At 30.3% G+C, this 20092-nt stretch overlaps 9 protein-coding genes across 9 annotated transcripts; 8 read left to right on the forward strand and 1 right to left on the reverse strand.

Annotated features, from left to right (window-relative positions):
- The first annotated feature begins 207 nt into the window (after positions 1 to 207).
- BX663DRAFT_501852 (uncharacterized protein) lies at positions 208 to 1254 on the forward strand. Its single transcript, XM_051526525.1, has one exon. It carries the CDS (start codon positions 257 to 259, stop codon positions 1163 to 1165), a length of 909 nt encoding a protein of 302 aa, XP_051385111.1. The 5' UTR covers positions 208 to 256; the 3' UTR covers positions 1166 to 1254.
- A 574-nt stretch (positions 1255 to 1828) lies between these two features.
- BX663DRAFT_501854 (adaptin N terminal region-domain-containing protein) lies at positions 1829 to 5138 on the forward strand. Its single transcript, XM_051526526.1, has 12 exons — positions 1829 to 1934; positions 2070 to 2311; positions 2402 to 2515; positions 2570 to 2823; positions 2890 to 3025; positions 3082 to 3160; positions 3236 to 3449; positions 3510 to 3675; positions 3744 to 3935; positions 4034 to 4210; positions 4286 to 4464; positions 4539 to 5138. The coding sequence occupies exons 1-12, from the start codon at positions 1892 to 1894 to the stop codon at positions 4936 to 4938; spliced, it is 2196 nt and encodes a 731-aa protein (XP_051385112.1). The 5' UTR covers positions 1829 to 1891; the 3' UTR covers positions 4939 to 5138.
- Positions 5139 to 5923: 785 nt separating this feature from the next.
- BX663DRAFT_559348 (uncharacterized protein) lies at positions 5924 to 7069 on the forward strand (the record flags this gene model as incomplete). The annotated part of the gene is made up of 5 exons (XM_051531844.1): positions 5924 to 6160; positions 6253 to 6426; positions 6610 to 6796; positions 6881 to 6968; positions 7044 to 7069. The coding sequence occupies exons 1-5, from the start codon at positions 5946 to 5948 to the stop codon at positions 7067 to 7069; spliced, it is 690 nt and encodes a 229-aa protein (XP_051385113.1). The 5' UTR covers positions 5924 to 5945.
- Positions 7070 to 8036: 967 nt separating this feature from the next.
- Positions 8037 to 9135, reverse strand: BX663DRAFT_559349 (uncharacterized protein). The gene is made up of 4 exons (XM_051531845.1): positions 9048 to 9135; positions 8921 to 8945; positions 8542 to 8860; positions 8037 to 8451 (listed from the first exon to the last, which is right to left on the reverse strand). Exons 1-4 carry the CDS (start codon positions 9089 to 9091, stop codon positions 8081 to 8083), a joined length of 759 nt encoding a protein of 252 aa, XP_051385114.1. The 5' UTR covers positions 9092 to 9135; the 3' UTR covers positions 8037 to 8080.
- Positions 9136 to 10448: 1313 nt separating this feature from the next.
- BX663DRAFT_501859 (Ctr copper transporter family-domain-containing protein) lies at positions 10449 to 11429 on the forward strand. Its single transcript, XM_051526527.1, has 2 exons — positions 10449 to 10811; positions 10872 to 11429. Exons 1-2 carry the CDS (start codon positions 10479 to 10481, stop codon positions 11181 to 11183), a joined length of 645 nt encoding a protein of 214 aa, XP_051385115.1. The 5' UTR covers positions 10449 to 10478; the 3' UTR covers positions 11184 to 11429.
- Positions 11430 to 15636: 4207 nt separating this feature from the next.
- Positions 15637 to 16309, forward strand: BX663DRAFT_585326 (uncharacterized protein). The gene has a single exon (XM_051532234.1). The coding sequence runs from the start codon at positions 15971 to 15973 to the stop codon at positions 16196 to 16198; it is 228 nt and encodes a 75-aa protein (XP_051385116.1). The 5' UTR covers positions 15637 to 15970; the 3' UTR covers positions 16199 to 16309.
- A 527-nt stretch (positions 16310 to 16836) lies between these two features.
- BX663DRAFT_559352 (uncharacterized protein) lies at positions 16837 to 17327 on the forward strand (the record flags this gene model as incomplete). The annotated part of the gene is made up of 2 exons (XM_051531846.1): positions 16837 to 16872; positions 16987 to 17327. The coding sequence occupies 2 exons, from the start codon at positions 16837 to 16839 to the stop codon at positions 17227 to 17229; spliced, it is 279 nt and encodes a 92-aa protein (XP_051385117.1). The 3' UTR covers positions 17230 to 17327.
- A 99-nt stretch (positions 17328 to 17426) lies between these two features.
- BX663DRAFT_312037 (uncharacterized protein) lies at positions 17427 to 18149 on the forward strand. The gene has a single exon (XM_051522066.1). The coding sequence runs from the start codon at positions 17647 to 17649 to the stop codon at positions 17884 to 17886; it is 240 nt and encodes a 79-aa protein (XP_051385118.1). The 5' UTR covers positions 17427 to 17646; the 3' UTR covers positions 17887 to 18149.
- A 215-nt stretch (positions 18150 to 18364) lies between these two features.
- BX663DRAFT_430064 (uncharacterized protein) lies at positions 18365 to 18661 on the forward strand (the record flags this gene model as incomplete). Its single annotated transcript, XM_051522775.1, has 1 exon — positions 18365 to 18661. A coding segment is annotated over one exon (297 nt), but the record flags the coding sequence as incomplete, so codon positions are not given.
- Positions 18662 to 20092: the final 1431 nt, after the last annotated feature.

Below are 20092 nucleotides of genomic sequence, written 5' to 3' on the forward strand. Positions count from 1 at the left end.
CGTAACCAATCTATCAGCTACAACTGGTATTCAATTTATGTTTATGCATCATTTTCCATTAAACTAAGGTAACTACTACCTTAGTATTCTATCAGTTTATAGCATAGTGTCATTGAAATTTTTTATATTAATTGATGGCTATGATTATTATTATTATTGTTATTTTCTTAAACTCATATTTTTTTTTTTTTTTATTATTATTTTCCTCTCACTCACTCACTCACTCACTCACTCACTTATTTTAATTATCATTATAATGGATACAGAATATAGAAAAAAAGTAAACTCTCCTCATGAATCTGATAAAGATACTTGTGAATATGTAGAAGAAACATGGCTTCCTGCTATTAAACGCCGTCGTAGATTCACGATAAACGAAACTCGAATTTTAGAAGAAGAATATGAAATCAATTCTAGTCCAAATCAAGAAAAGATACAAGCTATAGCAAATCGTATATCGACTCCACGAAAAATCGTGACGACTTGGTTTCAAAACAGAAGGGCGAAAAACAAAAGACGACAAAGGATAGCGAAAAAAGAAGAAGAAGAAGATGATGATGATGAAGAAGAAGATTTGTCTTCTCAAAATGCTACAGAAGAAGAGCAAGCAATAAATGATATAATTCCAAACGATAGTAATGAAAACAATGATCATATTGCTAATGAGATAATTGTAAATGAAAATGCCTATTATGCAACTAATGTGAATTCTACTATCGAGACGTCACTTCAAAACAGTGATAATATAACAGAATTAGGAAGTAATCATGTTGAGCTCATGGCATCTTCTGATCCATGTGTTGAGCAAAAGGTTATTCCTACTACTGAAGCAGAGCTTCGGCTATGGCTGCCACTCTTTAATACACATGATAACCAACATCAAGATATTATTCTAAATAATTATTTCCCGTATCTGCACAACAATAGCAATGAGCAAAATCTTAGTTATAATCACAGATCCCATGAATTCCTGCAACAACAAGAAAGTTATGCTACAATCGATGATGATCTTATCGACAAAGGACGAGTTTTCCCTTATTACATAAATGAGCTCTTTCCTGTTTCTAATCCAACTTTTACAGTCTTAAATAGCGAGAATCAGTTTTATATTAGTCCTTTAGATTTAAACTTCTATCATCATTATCAAGGTGAAGAAGAGGAATGAATACTTGTCTAATTGATTATTTCTATATATTATATAAATAAAGAGTTTTTTTTTGTTTTTACTATTAATAAATTTAAAGAATAAACAAGGATGTATAAATAAAAATATGAATATAATTATAAATATAAATGTATATGTATATGTAGCTTCTATATATATGTGTGTATGCGTATTTATGTATATATATTGAATTTGTTTACATTGACAAATCTTAATATATCAGCTTTATAAAGTTATTACAGAAATCATGTTTTCTCTTATTTATACTAGTAAAGCTAATCAATTATACATACAAATACGTATGTACCCTTTTTTTTTTCCCTTGAAGAATGCTCACGACTCTAAAGATATATCATGATGTGTATAGCGCGTTTTTACGAATCAATTATCAAGTAGAAAATAGATGCATAAAAAAGGGGATATATTCATAATTATGAGTTTACATAAGCAAATAAAATTAACAGTAATGACTTCTTTATCTTTAACAAACAAACGTATGGTGTACTTTTTTTTTTTTTTTTTTTTTTTTTTTTTTTTTTTTTTTTTTTTTTTTTTTTATCTTTCTCTTACTGCAATTTAAACTACGGTTAATAATTAATATTAATCTTCCGACTTATAGTCTGCTTTTTTTTTTATTATCCTCATTTTTTTTTTTTTTTTTTTTTTTTTTTTGGTTTTGCGTGTCTTTTTATTCTTAATAAAAAAGGAGTAGGAAATAAAAGAAACATGTCAATTAGTAGACCTAAATTCTTTACAACCAACAAAAAAGGTAATGACTTTATTTTCGAGTTTGATTAAAAACTGAGATTCAAGTGGAATGAAGTTGTTTTATAATGTGTGGGGTAAAACTCTAAAGAGAAAGAGGTTATAATTCATATACATGCATTTTTTTTTATTATTAAAGGTGAAAACTATGAGCTCAAATCTGAGCTTAATAGTGAATATCGTCATCATCGTAAGGATGCAGTAAAGAAAGTCATTGCCAACATGACGGTTGGTAAAGATGTAAGCGGACTATTCCCAGATGTTCTTAAAAACATGCAAACCGAAGATTTGGAATTAAAGAAGCTAGTCTATCTTTATCTTATGAACTATGCAAAGACTCAGCCTGAATTGGTAATTTTAGCCGTGAATACATTTGTTAAAGTAAGTTCATTTTGAATGTTGATTGAATCAAGTCAGTTTATTAAATGCTGTATTTTTTTTTTTTTTTTTTTTTTTTTTTTTTTTTTTTAGGATTCAGACGACCCAAACCCCTTGATTCGAGCGCTTGCTATTCGTACTATGGGCTGTTTAAGAGTCGACAAAATTATTGATTATCTCACAGAACCTCTTCGAAAATGTCTCAAAGTAAAATAATTTATACGTAAAATTTATCTTTATTAAACAACGTTACTATGTTAGGATGAAAACCCTTATGTAAGGAAGACGGCATCTATTTGTGTTGCTAAGCTATATGATCTTAATCCAGAACTAGCTATTGAGCAAGACTTTGTTAACGTTGTCAAGGACATGGTTTCTGATGTCAATCCTATGGTTGTTGCAAATGCTGTTATTGCATTAGCCGATATGAATGAAGTTTGCCCTCAACATAATCTCTTTGAAATTGATAATAATATATTAAACAAATTATTGCATGCCTTAAATGAGTGTACTGAGTAAGTATATGTATATAAATGAAAACATATATATATTTTAAAACATATACTAAATATATGACATAGGTGGGGACAAATTGCAATTTTGACAGCCATTGCTGAATATAAAGCTTCAGGAGGTAAAGAAGCAGAAAGCATTTGCGATAGAGTGATTCCTAGATTACAACATGCAAATGGAGCTGTTGTATTGTCTGCTATTAAGGTACTTTTTATCTTGATTAAAAATAATCGAGTACTCACTTTTGTGTTACAAACTAGATTTTGATGATTAATATGAAATATATTAAAGAAGAAGCTTTCATTAAATCCATGTGTAGAAAGATGGCACCTCCTTTAGGTAATATTCCATGTTAATGAAGAAGAAGAAAAAAAAATAAGTTAGTCCTAATATAGTCTTCATTCTTTCAAAAAGTTACTTTACTTTCAAGCCCTCCTGAAGTTCAATATATTGCTTTACGCAACATCAGTTTAATTTTGCAAAAGCGTCCTGAAGTTTTAAGCAATGAAGTTCGTGTCTTTTTTTGCAAATATAATGATCCGCCCTATGTTAAGTTAGAAAAACTTGAAATTATGATTAAATTATGTAATGATAGAAATGTCGATCAATTGTTAAGTGAATTAAGAGAGTAAGGTATCAACCATTTTTATGTCATAAGATTATAGTATAAACAATTCATTATTTGTAGATATGCAAATGAAGTAGATGTTGATTTTGTACGCAAATCAGTTCATGCTATTGGCCGATGTGCAATTAAAATTGAAGAAGCTGCAGAGCGCTGCATTAATGTATTGCTTGATTTAATTAATACCGGTGTCAGTTACGTTGTTCAAGAAGCTGTTGTTGTGATTAAAGTGGGTTTTTTTTTGTTTCTTCTCATATTTTATTCTTTAGATTATTATACTTATTTTTTTCCTCATAGGATATATTTCGTAAATATCCTCAGAAATATGAAGGAATTATTCCTACGTTATGCGAAAACTTGGAGGCTTTAGACGAACCAGAAGCAAAATGTTCTTTGATTTGGATTATTGGTGAATATGCTGAAAGAATTGATAATGCAGATGACCTTATTAGTATATTCTTGGAGAACTTTAAAGAAGAAAATGCTCAGGTAAAAAAAAAAAAAAAAAAAAAAGGAAAAAAAGAAAAAGAAAAACAAAATAAAGTATTTATATTAAATCTATCATTTGTTTACTTTGGTAAATATAGGTGCAGCTTCAACTATTGACTGCAACAGTTAAATTATTTTTGAAAAAGCCAAATGAAAATCAGGATTTGGTGCAACGAGTACTTCAAACTGCTACTATAGAGTGTGATAATGCGGATATTCGTGATAGAGCCTACGTATATTGGCGCTTGCTATCAACAGACCCACAAGCTGCAAAGGTAAAAGAAAAAAAAAAAAAGAAAAAGAAAAAAAGCTATTATTTAACTACAATATATTATAATTATTGAATTTAGGCCGTTGTTTTATCAGAAAAACCGCCTATTGCTGGTGAAAATGAAGGAATTTCACCTGCATTACTTGAAAATTTATTGTACGATATTGGTACCTTGGCTTCAGTTTACCATAAGCCTGCTGAAACATTTATTGCAGGCAAAAAGTTTGGTGCTGACAGCGTGCAAAAATCTCTACAGGAGTAAGTTATTACATATACCTCCCCCTTCTTTATTTCTTTATATACTGATTTTATTTTCTTTGCTGAAACTTTAGACATGCCGAAGAAGATGATATGACTGCACCTCCTCCTCAGATACAAGCAGCTATTAAAAATAATGATATCGGCAATTTGCTCGATTTGGATTGGGATGCAGCAACTGAATCATCTCCTATTTCTCCAGTTATGTCAACAAAAGAACATTCACAACTTGGATCACTAAATGATTTACTTTCTATTACAACAACTCCAGATACACCCACTAATACCAATACTAACAAAAATATAGATGATATCATGAATTTGTTCAATAATGCATCTCCTCTTACAACGCAAAGCTTTACTACTTCTCCTCAACAACCCATGAATGATTTATTTGGTGGCATACCCAACAATGGGCAGCAAAAGCAAGCAGCTAATGTAACACCAAAAGATCCTTTTGCTGATCTACTTTAAAGAAAAAAAAATAACTTCTAAATAAATAAGAATTTCTACTTTTTTGGCGATAAAAAAAGAAAAAAAACGACCAAATCTATAAAATTATAATAAATTGTTATATTTCTCTTCGACATGAAAAATAAGTTGAAAAGTGTTTTAAACAATTGTGATATAACAAATCTGTACCAGTTTTATATTATTATAGATAAAAAAAAAATAGATAAATACCTTATACTATGCTACCAATAAGCCTCATTATTAGATAATATAGCAATTATATAACAATGCTAATGTATATTATTTTTGCCGAATATGATATTAAGGAGCTTTATGCGTATTTATATATTCATTATTTAATATTTATTTCTCGTTAACAAAAAAAAAAAAAAAAAAAAACAATATATTTTGAGGTATAATAATATTTGAGACAAAAAAAAAAAGAGGCCCTTTGTATAGTAGTTAGCGTTCAATTGAAAATTAAATTACATTTGTATTTATAAATTTAGTTTTTTATAAAATTTCATTGTATTTATGCCCCTATCTCTATTCATGCTATATTATAACTACAGTAAAAAACATTCACAGAAGATACTATAAGCTTGTGGCATCAAAGAAGATTGATGTAAACAGCTCCTTTCACTAAATAAGCTCCTTGCATTTTCTTTTCTTAAATCACATACCCCTATTCCTTATTAAATACCTAACCTTGTTTAAATAAATATCTCCTTGACTTTTCTTTCAATGTTTTCTTTTTAGGAAATCATTTTAACATATCCAAATTTTATTTCTATATGCAAGAAAATCAAACTACCTTACCTCTCTCTCTCTTTTTTTTTCTTTTTCTCTCGACACCATTGCCTCCCTTTTGTTAACATATTATTTCCTTTTTCAAAAAAATCTACTTTATTTTCTTAGGTACAAAAGGCCTATAATTTGTTCTTTCCTTCTTTTTTTTTTTTTTTTTTTTTTTTTTTTTTTTTTTTTATCTATACATTTATATTTTCATCTTTATTTTATTAATATTAATGAGATATCTACTCAAAACTTCTATTGCCATAAGTGCAGCATTTGCATCATTTTTTAATTATGTTTCAGCACAACCTATGATTCAAAGCTGTAAGCCTGGGTATGTGGCTCTTACATATGATGATGGGCCCAATATCTATACTTCAGCATTAGTCAAGTTATTAAATGAAAACGGAATCAAAGCTACATTTTTTGTGAATGGTGATAATTTTCTGTAAGTTATTTATTGAATATATGGAGTTTTTTTTTTTTTTTTTTTTTTTTTTTTTTTTTTTTTTGATATAAATTTACCTACTACACATTTAGGCAATTGGAGGATGATGCTGAAGCCCAAGATGCTTTAATAGAGGCATATAGATCAGGACATCAAATTGCAAGTCATACTTGGTCTCATAAAGACTTGAATGAAATCTCGATGGAAGAATTTGAGCGAGAAATAAGTCAGTTAGAAGATATGATAGATTCTTTGATTCATGTCAAGTAAGTAGAAGGAAGTTTTTGCTACTGAAATAATATATAATTCTAATAATGTTAACAAATACATATTAAAAAAAAATAAGGCCTGCGTGTAAGTTTTTTTTTTTTTTTTTTTTTTTTTTTTTTTTTTTGGGTTTTATATACATTTGTAAATAACTTACACAACTAAATAATTATAGTTATCAGACCTCCATATGGTTCGGCTAATGAGACAACACTTGAAATCCTTGAATCAAAGGGGTATTCTGTAATTGAATGGTCTACTGATACAAAGGATTATGAAACTCATAACCTTAAGTCTGAAATGGAAAATGTCCGAAATTCATACAGCAGAAAAAATCTTGATGAAGGCTTTATCGTATTGAGCCACGATGTAAGTTATATTAATCTTAATTCAAGTTCTATCTTCATTTTTTTTTCTCTAACTAAAATGTATATGTATATGTATATATTACAGGTCTATGAGCAAACAACTGTCGAATTAACAAAGCGGTTAATTGCTTATACTCTAGATGAAGGGTTCAAGTTTTGTACAGTGGCTGAATGTAAGCAAATTAGGAGAGAAAAGGAAGTGTATTCGTTTCTTTTCAATTAATGGTTTTCTTTTCTTTTCTTTTTAGGTATCAATCATCCTGCTTATCAATAAGTATCTATAGTAGGTAACAGTTTGTCGCCTATCGCATACTAAATACTTGTTTAATCTTAATCAAACAAGCTATTTTTCTGTTCTTAACAGAAGAGTTTTTTCTTTCTTTTTTTTTTTTAATCTTTCATATCTTCAATATAATAATTTTCACTATATATATTATCACTACAATTACTATCATAAAACAAATTTACCCTGTTTTTTTTTTCCTTAAAATAATGAAGGAACAGGTCATTTATTTTTTATTACAAAAAAAAAAAAAAAAAGCCTAGAGATAAATCTTTTCTTTTTCATATAGTCTCTTCCTCTTTCTAGTTGTGTATATTAATTATAGCGTTCATAATTTAAATAGATACAAATGAACCTATAACAATATATTCTTTATATAGATGAATAACTATCTTTTTTCTCCTTTTTTTTTTCTTTTTCAAACAGAAGGAATTATGAATGGTATCTAGACTAACAAAAAATAAATATTATTTTACAATTTTTACTGATTACTAAAATACAAAGAATCATCATTATCTTACTTCCAAAGACAGCTTGCTATTTCTAATTTCTAAATGTTTAGAAGCAATTCCTTAAAATTATTCGAAAAATAAACTCTCTAGCGCTACTATAGACTAACTCCTTGAAATGACAACTCACCCAATAGAGCGATATCGGTCAGAAGTAGTTAATTTATATCCATTGTATTAGAGTAGTGTGTCTTTTGATAGGGACTATAATATAATGATATTAAGAAAAAATACAATCAGCAATATCTTGAAAGCAGTATTAAGACAGTATATTAGTATAGTTGTTTTTTAATAAAAATATTTTTTTTTCATTTACATGTAACTTAGTTATTACATTCTATACTAGTACTACAACACAAATGAATACACCTCTTTTGTATGTAAATATTTGTAATGGAAGTACATCTAATTTCATTATCATTATTTTTTTTTTATTTTTTTTTTTTTTTACTATTATCATTATCATTATAATATATAATTATAAAAATTAAATTTAATATTCCATTCTTTCAGCTTTCAATTCATGTTTTAAATGAGAATGTTCATCTTCTGGCCTGTCGTGATAACCTCTATTTCTTTCCCTTTCCCTTTCCCTTTCCCTTTCTCTTTCTCTTTCTCTATCTCTATCTCTTTCTCTATCTCTCGGTCTTCTTTCTTCTTCCTCACGTCGCATTTCCTCTCTACGTTTTTCCTTTATATCTAATCTTTGTCCTTCATATAATTCTCTCCGTAATTGACGTGAAGGATGTTTAAGATGCATAAAATTACAGAAACCTCCACGATTGCATTCCGAAATTTCATGTTGCCTGCAACAAGCTTCTCTGAAATCAGTTACTGGTGAAAGTTCTGCATATAGTGGGCGGCCTAAATATTACAAAAAAGAAAAGAAAAAGAAAGAAAAAATGGGTGGGTAAGTGTATATTATTTAATTACTATATTATATATATACTATACCTGCATAAAATCTATTATTTAAACTCGTTACCGCATTACCGGCGGATTCTTCTAAGCGAAATTGACAATAAACATTACCAACTAGATGATCACCAACATTATCACAGACTACCATTTCTTCAACTTCTCCAAACTTTGCAAGCTCCATAAATACATCCTCATAAAATAAATCGAAATCATTTTGAAGTTGTTTTTCAGTCATGTGGTTGTTAGGATCATGAGCTGGATTTTTATACATGTTGGCAATCAAAAGTGTCTGTGAAAAAGTAGGTTTTACGTGTTTTCTTGAGCAACGATCGCCATGTCGGCAAGCACCAATCTATAATATAAATAAGAATTAGTAAATTAAACTTGGGATGAAATTGTCACTATTAATTACCTTGAAATAAAAAGAACAATTTACTCTAATGACCAGAGAAGAAAAAAAAAAAAGAAAGAATAGCATGCAATTAGGTTAATATTTTCTTTAAAAAAAATGCTATATACATTTTCATAAGTCTACTTACTTGTCTTTTTCAGTACCATAAATACTAGCAAGATATTCGGCCATTATAACTTATTTTATGGTATAATAAAGGAATTGGGAAAAAAAAAAGTGGCAACACGCGCAGTTATCTTGAAATTAAAAGCCACAACCCAGCTGCTGACGTCAAATATCTGTCCAATTGGGTGCGTTTAGTATATTCTCGAAATCACCGCCTCTCTTCTCAATTGCATAATAAAACAAAAGGTATGGAGATGTATTTAATACTAATCTTACTACTTTATAAAACAATATAGCATATAGAACAGAGTATTTTTTTTTCTCTTTTGTAACAAAATTTAAATGATATCATAAGCCTAGCTTATTTGTATTTGTGTAATAGCGAAGTTATTATCTATTTATTTATTTATTAATTTATTAATTTATTTTTATTTAAAATGTATGGCTCTTGCTCCAAGTAAAATAATACTATTTGATTAATAAGAGACTAAGCTAATATATTTGCATACATAGCATAAATGCTTAGATAAAAATGAATGTCAATTTATCCAGGGACTCCATTTTTTTTATTATTATTTCACTTTTCACCTGTTTTCTCTTTAAGAATGCCTTCCTCTTTTTGTTTTAGTTAAGAATAAGTTTGTAATAATAAAAAAGTAATAATAATAAAAAACTTTAAGGCTTAATAATACAAAGGAAAGAGTAGTTATATGATATAACTTCCTAAGTAACGCGTCAATATTAAGATGGTATAACTTTTACTTCACAGACTATCATTAATTATTAGTTATAATAATATAATGCATGAGTATAAATAAATGTAAAATTGAATATACTCGTCATATTCCTATTATAATGATTGTTTAGCAATACAATCTATAATTATTTTTTATTATTATTGTACTCGAGCTTACTCTAACAATTACCGAATATTATATGTTGTAAGGCACAATAGACTGATTTCATTTGAATGATGGATTATTTCTATTACTAGCCAATCTTATGATTATCTTCTTTTCTATACACACAATAACTTCATTCTCAGAAATACTTTTTGTGCATATTTTATATATAAAAAAGGATGTTTCTTGTATTTTATTGGATAAAAATGAGATATTTTTGCTGTTTTCAAAATAAAGGTACCTGATTCTTACAACCATTACTATGTATGTAATCGATGTTTGTTGTTTAATTTGTGTAAATATGCATAGCTCTGTACTCGTGTTTATATTTATATATCAAAATGCTTCATTATCTACGGTTTAAAATAAGCTTTCTTCTGTGTTCTGTACTACATCATACGAAAAAAAAAAACTTGTATTCGGAAGATGAAAAAAAAAAAAAGTAGAGGGATTTTTGCTCCCCAGAAATTAATAAAACCATAAAAAGTTACATTTTTCTTTCCCTTTCCCTTTCTTTTATTATTATTATTATTTATTTATTTGAAAAAAAAATGGATCATTCACATCACGATATGCCTGGTATGAGCCCTACATCAACTGCACCCATGGCAACAGGGACATCAACAGCTAAAAGTGGTACTAGTGGAATGCACATGATGATGTCTATGGGTACTTTTCATTGGAGTTCTTCTGGTGATGGTATTTGGTTAGATTCATGGGTTCCTCGATCTGAAGGTGCTTATATTGGTGCATGTTTTGGTTTATTCTTTTGTTCGTTACTTTCAAGAAGTATTCCTGCTCTAGAAGCCTATTTTGTTGCTTGGGCAAGATTGCGTAATGATAGACAACTTAAAACCCATTCAACAATTAAACATATTCATGAGGTAAAACAAACGTCCTTTTATTATTATTATTATTATTATTGACACACGTGTTTTATATAGATAACTAAAACAGATATCGAAGAATCGCCCAATTTAACCGACAATTTCTCTGCTTCTTCGCGATCAATTAATCCAACTGCATACCCTAATTCTCTATGTTTACCTGTAGTGCCCAGCTTTTCTTTTAAGACAGACACAATTAGAAGTTTCATCACTACACTCAACTCTTTTGTTGGTTACTTGCTAATGATGGTGGTTATGACTGGTAATGGAGGATTTTTTCTTGTTATCGTCCTTGGTGTTTTCTTTGGTGAATTGGCATTCGGACGTTTTAGATCATTAGGTGGCCTTCTTGAGGACCATTCTCATTAAAAAAAAAAAAAAAAAAAAAAAGAGAGCTAATGTTTATTATTACTATTTTATTTAATATTTTTAATATTTAGGATCCACATACATTTATTATATGAAAAAAAAAAGACTTTTAGTTTCATTGTACATATATTATAATTACCCTCCTCTTATCTTTTTTTTTTTTTTGTTTGTATACAATGCGTAGATATCCTTTACAATAAAAAACAGAAACAGAAACAGAAACAAAAAAAAAAAAAAAAAAAAAAAAAAAAAAAAAAAAACTTTATCAATTTTTATCAATCTGATAAATATCACTGGATTATCAGTGTAGTCACAGTCCCTAATATATTTGCTGATAATCATTTATCTTCATCGCGATGATATTATATATATCTTTTGCACTACATATCTGTGTTCTTTTATAAACAACTGATAGAAAGAAAAAAAAAGTTTAACAAAGCAACAATATTCTTAATATTTTAAGGTATTTTCATTCTTACTTGACTTTTTCCAAGACCATTGAATAAAAATTACTAAAGATACACTTTAAAGCCTTAAATAAATCGTTTTTTTTTTTTTTAAAAAAAAAAAAAAAAAAAAAAAAAAAAAAAAAAGAGAGAAATAATTAGTATTCTGATCTTCCGTTGATTTCTTGTATGATTATTCATAACTAAGGAAACTTAATCATATAACACAGACACACAAAAACTGGGCATATTTTGCGTAAATCAATCATGTCCTTTTTAAAAATAAGCTGATACATTCTCAAAGATGGCTATATTCCTACCAGAGACATTTTCTTAAAAAAAAAGAAACAATAAGTCAACAATAAAAACACGCCCTGTATCAAAGAGTATGTATGACTACTATACCTAAGAATTGTTTAGTGTTGTGTTGGTAAACAAAACTATAAGGAAAACAAACAATGTAGATGAATTTAGAAAGCTGAAATTGATTAGCACAAATAGCTATGCAAAGAGGTCAGCTTTAAAATAGCCTTCATATTCATCAGCTCACCTCGTCTGTAAAGATGGAATAAAATATTATTGACTTTTCTCCTTTTGTTTGGCAATCATTGAAACTCAATTTGTATCTTCTAAATTTTCAAGTTTGCAGCCATGTCCAAAAATTTTATACACTATGTCAAGCGCATACATTCTCTTTCCTCCCCCCCCTCTCGCCCCTTATTCAACATTCCTCAAAGAGCTTTGGTCCAAATATTAAAAGATAACCTTTGTACTCCAATGATACTCTGACTCCCCCTCCCTCCACCGAATTATTTTTGTCTGCAAAATTGTCTCGTAAAGATTACATTGGCTGGAGAAAAAAATGTACAGAAACATTTCGGGACAGATGTTTGAATGAAGAGCAGTATTTTCAATAGAAAGATATAACCATCTAACTACCCTATCGAGTATACGATTAAAAGAATTTATTCATTTGAAAATAAAAATAAAAATGACCAATGAGCACGTAGCAATTTTATTATACTGTATTGCCCTAGTTAGTCCCAAAAAAAAAAAAAAAAAAAAAAAAAAAAAAAAAAAAAGAGAGAGAGAAGGTAATAAAAAAATCTTAGGGGCCAAGAGAAGAAAAGAAGAAATCCAGAAACAGTGTAAATACACTAGTCTATTACAAGGATAACCAATACATTAACTTGATACCAGGATTAACAGGAGGAGAAGGAGAATGAAGTGTTTGATAAAACAGATAATCCCATTTCATGTAAAATAATATAGATCATTGGCCAACAAACTAACCAAAGAAAAGTTAATTGCAGGGACTTTGGTTTCTTCAGAGGTAGTTGATTGAGGAAAAAGGAAATCGGATTAGCAATAGTTGATGGTATATTAAGTCAACTGTACATATAAAGACATTGATCTGAGTATTCACGGAGTAAAGTTATTATATGAATGATAAGGATACGGCTGAGAAACACCACCAAGAAGCTAACCAAGACGCTAACGAAAGACTTGACTATGATTGTTATAAGTCATTAATAATCAAAGTATTAGATCCTTGCTCCAAAGAAGGGCAGTAGACTAAGATCAGTTTGGAATTGATATTATTGCAAAGACAATCAAAACTATTTTATAAAAAAAATTGTTGACAAAACTGCTTAAAAGCATGATGATCTAGGATATTGAATACAAGAGCACATAAATGTCTGAGGGGTCACTTTTTGAGTTTATACCAGTGTGAATGTCTGGCAGAGGCCTAAATATGCGGCAATAGATGTTGTAATAAAGTGCTTTCAAGTAACTCCAGTGAATGAAGAAAAATTTTTGCCTGTAAAATTGAGATTTAATCTGCCATCAATGGCTGTTGAACAAGATAAAGCATCACTTTGGTTAAGGATTGGGATGAGCCACCAAATATACAGCGAGCATAATCATTCTGACAGAATTCCAATTTTCTTGATATGGTTGTTATTCAAAAATACTAATCGCAAGTCTGTATTCCAATTGATATTCTACCATTTGAATGTAGAAGCGCATAGAAAGTAAGCGATCAAAACCTTTGGAATTGACACCAATAGTAGCGATTTGGTTCATTGTCTTTGTTGCCCTGTTAACATTCTGTTGAGTGAGTGCTAAAAATCAAGAAAACCACCTAGTCAGTTTAATTGGAATACCAAGATATGAAAAGAAATATGTGCGGGGTAAAGGTATACCAAATAATTTGTAAATGTGATCAACAATTGAAAGAATAACAACAACACACTTGAGAAGATTATATCGATAGCCTAAACGTTAACTACGGTCTTCGCAGAGTTGTGGTAGAGACGGCATCTGCTCAGGTACTACTATTAGTACGACATTATCAACGTACAATAACGATGTAATTAGGGCAACTAACGAAACAATGTCGTTTACTTCTGGAGCATCAGTAGGTTATCGTCATAGTAGAGCTGGTAGCTCATTTATATATACGGAGTAAAGAAATGGCGAGAGAATTGATCCCTGAAGAATACCTATAACAGATGAAAAGCGGCAGGAGGTGGTGCTATTTAACAATACTTCAATATGGACATCATCGAAAAAAAAAAAAATTAGAAGGTAATAAGGCTAATTGCAATTTATGTCAAATATAGGGACAGTCAACAGTGTCATAGGCGGATTTAATATCAAGAAAAGCTAGAGTTAGCGTAAAATGGTAATCTTAGTGTAGGATAGTACAGATTTTTGATGGACAAAATACTTGGTTTAGTGAACTACGAAATTCACGAAAACCTCCATGAGCAACATCTAAAGTAGAAGTACTAGAGACTAGAGGATAGTAAATGTATTTTCAAAGATTATTCGAAAACAGACATCAAGCTAATCAGACCCAAGTTACCTGAATCTAATGCAAAACTTTTATTTATAAATGAGTATGACTTGGGTGATTCTCCAAGATGGTGGTGTATACGACAAACGCCAACAAAGTTGAAAAATGGATAGTAGGACTGAAGCAATCACATCAGCAATTGGTGCAATCGTTTTAATTTTAATATGGTCAACGCCTTATACCTTCTTTCCAGGCAGATTACTTTATAGAATCAATGATATTATTGAGTATACAAGATTTTAGCCTAGCCAAAGCCTTTTTTTTAAAAAGAAAAAAAAATAAAGCAATAATGTAGTTTGTTTTGTTTTGTTTTTTTCAAACGAGGAAATTTTTAATATATTTTATTTAAATTTAAACTGTATATTATTTATTATAAACCTAAAGGAATGTCTCTCTCAGTTTCAAGCAATAAAAAATAGCTCTAGTAACAGGAGTAACCACGTGAAGGTGGAGACATTTTTACTCCCAAAAAAAAGGCCAACGATCATAAAGATGCGCGTTAAGAAGATGACACTACCTAGGCGACTTAGCTTTTAGTGACCATTAGCAAACCAAATACCATAAAGATGCGCATTAAGAAGATGACACTACTTAGACGACTTAGCTTTTAGTGGCAAATGGTTAAGAAAAAATAAGTAGAAAAAGAATAAGAATAAAACAAACGACGCGCGTTTTAATATCAAAATAAATTTAGGGCAGTCACACGCACACTAGGTTTCTTTGACGCACCTCTGATTTTTCTGTTGCGTCAGTTTTTTTATGATCGCTATGCATGAGTTTGCTTCGTATTTTGATAGAAGATAAAAAATGTAAGAAAGACAGAAAGGTAATAATGATGATGAAGATAATCATAGAAATGACTATTTGGCGATGGAATTGAACATAGTTTCAATGTTTAAATCAAGGAGAGGAACAAATGTCATTTTACTGTCGGTGTTGATAATATTTCGTTCACTTCAAAAAAGCACGCTTTTTATTTTTTTTAAATTATCAAAAGATAGGGAGCATATAATTATACATAGGTCTTTCCAATTCTCAACACTTTTTGTCGGTGGCAGAGTTTGATTCAACTCCAAAGCCTTAAACGACCCCTATATCACAATCCTATGCTCAAATAGTATCTGCAAAACAGCTTGTATCCCTAATGCACCAAGACATCACCGAACCTGACAGAAATTTAGACTCTCCACTGAAGGAGGTTCAATCCAGAGTATACAGGGCATCAAGATCTCCAAACGCCTTTATGTTAGATTATCTAAGTCAAGTCTGAGTTCACCAATTTTCAGTGTATGCAGGAGCTTAAGGATCAATACTCCAACATGTACGCCTGTACAATCCTTAGAGATGGATCCACTCGATATCTACAACTTTATCTCGAGAAGGAGAAGGATAGTAACGATATTTTAAAAAATAGAGTAGTCTTCAACGAATAAAAAATACGAATTACGCCCTGCAGGGCAGTGGATGACACAGGCAAGATGATAATGGTTAAATTGTCTCATTTACCAATGCTGTTTAAGGAAACAGTTCTCGAAGATCTAAAGAAGAGCTTGACATTTTATGGTCATCTTTTGGATGTAGGTATAAACACGAAAGCTACTACAGGTTTTTTCATAGGAGCCGGATATGCAGTTCTCGCGGTCCCAAAAGAGGAGGCAGGTTTGGTATCTTCCCAATTCCAGATATTAGATCACAATGTTCGTTAGTGTTGTGATGGAACGTAATATAATAAAGATAAATAAAAATAAATTAAAAATAAATTAAAAATAAATTAAAAAGAGAAAGAGAAAGAGAACAAAGGAAAGTTTGGTTTGAGACTTGTTTATTCAATGTAAAAAGAATGATATAAAGATTATTTCGTGTCTACACAACTGGTTGTATTTATACTAATGAATCCTGAATCAAAGGAATAAAAAATAACCGTCAAAGAACATGAGTCATGAAACAGTGTTAGTATTCGAATATACATCTTGTTGATTCAAGAGACTGATCTATGGATTATCTATTGGGTGTTATAATGATCTGATTAAGTTTTAAAAAAAAAGTTATTATAAAAATAAATATGTAGAAATGATACGATGCCTTATAATTGATACACCTTGACGATTGGATGTCCATAAGTTTTATATTATTTACAAGATGTTATATACATGTTATATACAGAGTTTTATTTCATATTCAGGCTTATAGTTTACTCTTTATCATGTAATTCATCTACTATAATATTACTTATGCTTATATCCAGAGCTTGTTCTATAACAGATATGAAGACAAAAATGAAATATTTCGTGCCACTTGGGACGATATGCCCACTTGGTGTCGTTACTGTCACCAAACATAGCACATGAAGTTTGATTGTGAAAAATCTAAGGCTCGTATGGTATGTTACGGATATCACCAGTTTGGACACCGATCCTTCGAATGTCCCAGGAAATAACCTATGATACCTAGCCGGAGGAATAAGAGAGAGAAGTGACTGCCCTCCTTCTCAAAGGGAGATTTCGATTCAATCACTCGGCAATTAGACAAGCGATTGGAAAAGATCGACCACAAAGGTGAGTTTGAGGTAGAAAGTAGCGCCACCGAGGATTTCGACTCTAAACCGTCTGACGATGACAAAATGGAAGAGTCAAGCTTGGATGAGGAGCACGAAGATGGACTAGAATCCGATGCCATAGAAGTAGAAGAGTTCGAGAAGAATAACGCAGGCCATGAGAGGAAAAAGACAGTCGCTTAAAACAAAAATACCGAAGGAGAAACAGTAGGTGTGATGTTTCTTGTAAAATACCAAATAAAAAATATAATAAAATAAAAATAATGAAAAGACAAAAAAAAAAAAAAAAAACGTCAACGAGACTGAACAATAGTTCTAAAGTCAATAATCTTATTTATGAATTTAAATTGATAGGTATTTATAAAATTTGTTAAAAAGGCCTGAGATAAGATGTGAATCGGAAAAGTGTTAGTTACGATCGAATAAGATATGTTAAAGATAATGAAGTGCTAGAAGTTTTAATAGTATTTGATGAAGTGGATAAAGAAAGTTTCAGGAAAATTTAGATAGAATTCCTTGAATAAATTTATGATCCACATGTTTAATCAAGAAACATGACATTATAAGTCAGCTCATGACAAAACACTTCACCCGGTACATATGAAGGATTTCTTGACTAACCATCTCCGTATCATATCATCCGATAAAGCCAACTTACTGCTACCATTCTTCTCTAAACATCTCCGTCACCATTTGATGCTCCATCCACCATCCATTGTTGCTAGTTTGTTTGCAGCTTTTGATCAGCTGGGGCTCAACTTTCAACTGGATGAAATCCTCCTTCCCAATCTTCTCCAAATAGTACCACCTAAACATACATTGGTTGCATCATTACCCTAGGCTTTCCGCTTCTACTTTCTTCATATTCGACGCCAATACTTGCCACTTACGCCTGAAGGTGCGACATGAATATAGTATACTATCTCGCCTCCTGTAATGACTGTATATGGATATTCTCGAGAGACAAACGATCAAACTCCTGAACTCCCTATGGAAATATATAACTTAGGATGTTACTGAAGATCAATCAACTCCCTCTTCCACTGCTTTAGACTCGCTCTTAGTTCAGTTGAAAATCGTTGATATATGGCAACGATTTAATCCCCGGAAGTACTGTAATCATGGTTATCCAAGCACAACTTTTGGTAGAGTGTCTATTAATAAATCTAACTTCAAGTCATTTTGGAAAGCTGCGATATCTCTATAAGCAAGAACATTGTAGTTTCGTGTACTAAATAAAAAATTGCCCATCAGAACAGAAATCTATCGAATTGGTCAAGTCCCTAACCCAATTCATAGCCTTTGTAACTCTTGAAGAGATTCTGTTGCTCATTTTATTGTTCATTGCCCATCTAAATGGAGTATATGGATTGAAATCCTCAACTTTTTCTCCTCCGATATCTATATAAGTTTTTCAGCCCTTTTCAGAATGCTTTGTCTCCAAACTTTTCATTGTCCTGGCAATTGGTCAGTGGCAAAACTGGAAAGCTTACTGGAACTTGGTCATCAATCAAGCCACTTTCAAACCCTTCTAAGTTATATCCAACACCATTACTCAAATAGCAATTTCCATAAAAGCGCACTCTTTACTTCAACTCAAAATTGTCAACATTGATCTTTTCTTTGCACTACCGTTTATTCCGGTCCAATCTTGTCCCACCTCTCTGCAATGTGTAAATTTAAATAAAAAATTATTTACAAAGAAAACATTATTATACAAAATGTTGATAAAAGTGTTTCTGAAGAAGATGATATAAATAAGGCATAGTTAGTTTTAATGTAATACTTCGTATTTTATATATTCAATAAATTGAATTAAAACAGAAATTTTCCGTAAATCGATTCCATTTTCTAGATTGCACAACGGTTTTCAAACAGAAACAATATTGCTAAAATTTAGTCTCCATATTGAAATATTTATTATATACTTTTTTAACGAGTTAAGTACTTACAAAAATCAGTATTTAAGAATGAGTCTGGACCAAGTGTTGCTGAAATGTCGTTTTAAATATGTCCACGTAAACGTCGAATTATATGTTTTTTTTTCCATGACCATAATGCTTTATAATATATGTATATGCATATATATAAACAAGATTCTTATACAATCTTAGCTAATAGTTAACCAAGTAGCTACTCTAATAGCCACATCACTAACTAGATACGCAGATATATCGCCAATCATGTAAACAGACATTCTATACTTCTCAAGCAAAATAGATTAAATTATAGTAGTATTTTAAAAAGTAATAGAAACATATCTATAACTATTAAAATGACTTGTTCAAGTAATTACATAAGATGCTATTTCTGTCCAACATGAACTACCTCCAAAAATTGCGTGTCCTTGGTTGAATTAGGATTAGAAGAAAATCTTGATTGAGATGCAATGAACCTGCTATCGTTGAAACTTCTTCAACAAAAACTCTTTCACATACTGTATTGGGAGGGGGTGATACCTTCTGTTGGTGTTATAAACGTGTCTATGCGGGGGCCTAGAAATATTAAGAAAAGAAAGGTATATAGAACAATTAAGTATAAAGTACACAAAGATAGAAATACCAGCGTCTAAGTGAGCCACTGGTGCTCATTACGTGCACTTTATCATCGATACATTGAATATCAAGGACAGTACTTCCATACACGTTCCTAGAGTTGTTCATCTGTCAATCATAAAGCGAAGTAATGTTCATATTTACCCTTACTTCTTGCTTATCGTAACTTAATCCTATTGAAAAATTTTGGTCTGTAGTAAAATTCAATATTAGACGCCATCCTTTGGAAGATACGGAAGCTTTGATTACAGAAATTATTGAAGCATATGAGGCAGCCCTTCAGGATACTATTGAATACTTTTTTAGGCTATCTGAAAAATATTCAAATAAACAACCAATTTAACTAAAGTCAATCGTCTTTCTTTTTTTCTTTTTTTTCACCTTTTGTCCTAAAAAGGTGTTCATCTACCTTTTATCATTATTTTTGAACTGATTCAGTAATTCTATAAAATACGTGCTCATTGGTCATTTTTTCTTTTTTAATTGTACCA

This window comes from Cokeromyces recurvatus, assembly GCF_025118155.1.
Source record: "Cokeromyces recurvatus strain NRRL 2243 chromosome Unknown BX663scaffold_6, whole genome shotgun sequence".
NCBI classification, from domain to species: Eukaryota; Fungi; Mucoromycota; class Mucoromycetes; order Mucorales; family Mucoraceae; genus Cokeromyces; species Cokeromyces recurvatus.

What these genes read in the sequence shown, in the direction of transcription:
- BX663DRAFT_559349 (XM_051531845.1), bottom strand. Translation starts at nt 9,091, where the DNA reads ATGGCCGAATATCTTGCTAGTATTTATGGTACTGAAAAAGACAA. An exon ending in TATGGTACTGAAAAAGACAA is followed by an intron (nt 8,946 to 9,047) that starts GTAAGTAGACTT and finishes TCTGGTCATTAG; the next exon opens with AGTAAATTGTTCTTTTTATT. An exon ending in ATTGTTCTTTTTATTTCAAG is followed by an intron (nt 8,861 to 8,920) that starts GTAATTAATAGT and finishes TTTATATTATAG; the next exon opens with ATTGGTGCTTGCCGACATGG.
- BX663DRAFT_585326 (XM_051532234.1), top strand. Translation starts at nt 15,971, where the DNA reads ATGATAATGGTTAAATTGTCTCATTTACCAATGCTGTTTAAGGAAACA.
- BX663DRAFT_501854 (XM_051526526.1), top strand. Translation starts at nt 1,892, where the DNA reads ATGTCAATTAGTAGACCTAAATTCTTTACAACCAACAAAAAAG. An exon ending in CCGTGAATACATTTGTTAAA is followed by an intron (nt 2,312 to 2,401) that starts GTAAGTTCATTT and finishes TTTTTTTTTTAG; the next exon opens with GATTCAGACGACCCAAACCC. An exon ending in TTGTTAAGTGAATTAAGAGA is followed by an intron (nt 3,450 to 3,509) that starts GTAAGGTATCAA and finishes CATTATTTGTAG; the next exon opens with ATATGCAAATGAAGTAGATG.
- BX663DRAFT_501852 (XM_051526525.1), top strand. Translation starts at nt 257, where the DNA reads ATGGATACAGAATATAGAAAAAAAGTAAACTCTCCTCATGAATCTGAT.
- BX663DRAFT_501859 (XM_051526527.1), top strand. Translation starts at nt 10,479, where the DNA reads ATGGATCATTCACATCACGATATGCCTGGTATGAGCCCTACATCAACT. An exon ending in CAATTAAACATATTCATGAG is followed by an intron (nt 10,812 to 10,871) that starts GTAAAACAAACG and finishes TGTTTTATATAG; the next exon opens with ATAACTAAAACAGATATCGA.
- BX663DRAFT_312037 (XM_051522066.1), top strand. Translation starts at nt 17,647, where the DNA reads ATGAAGGATTTCTTGACTAACCATCTCCGTATCATATCATCCGATAAA.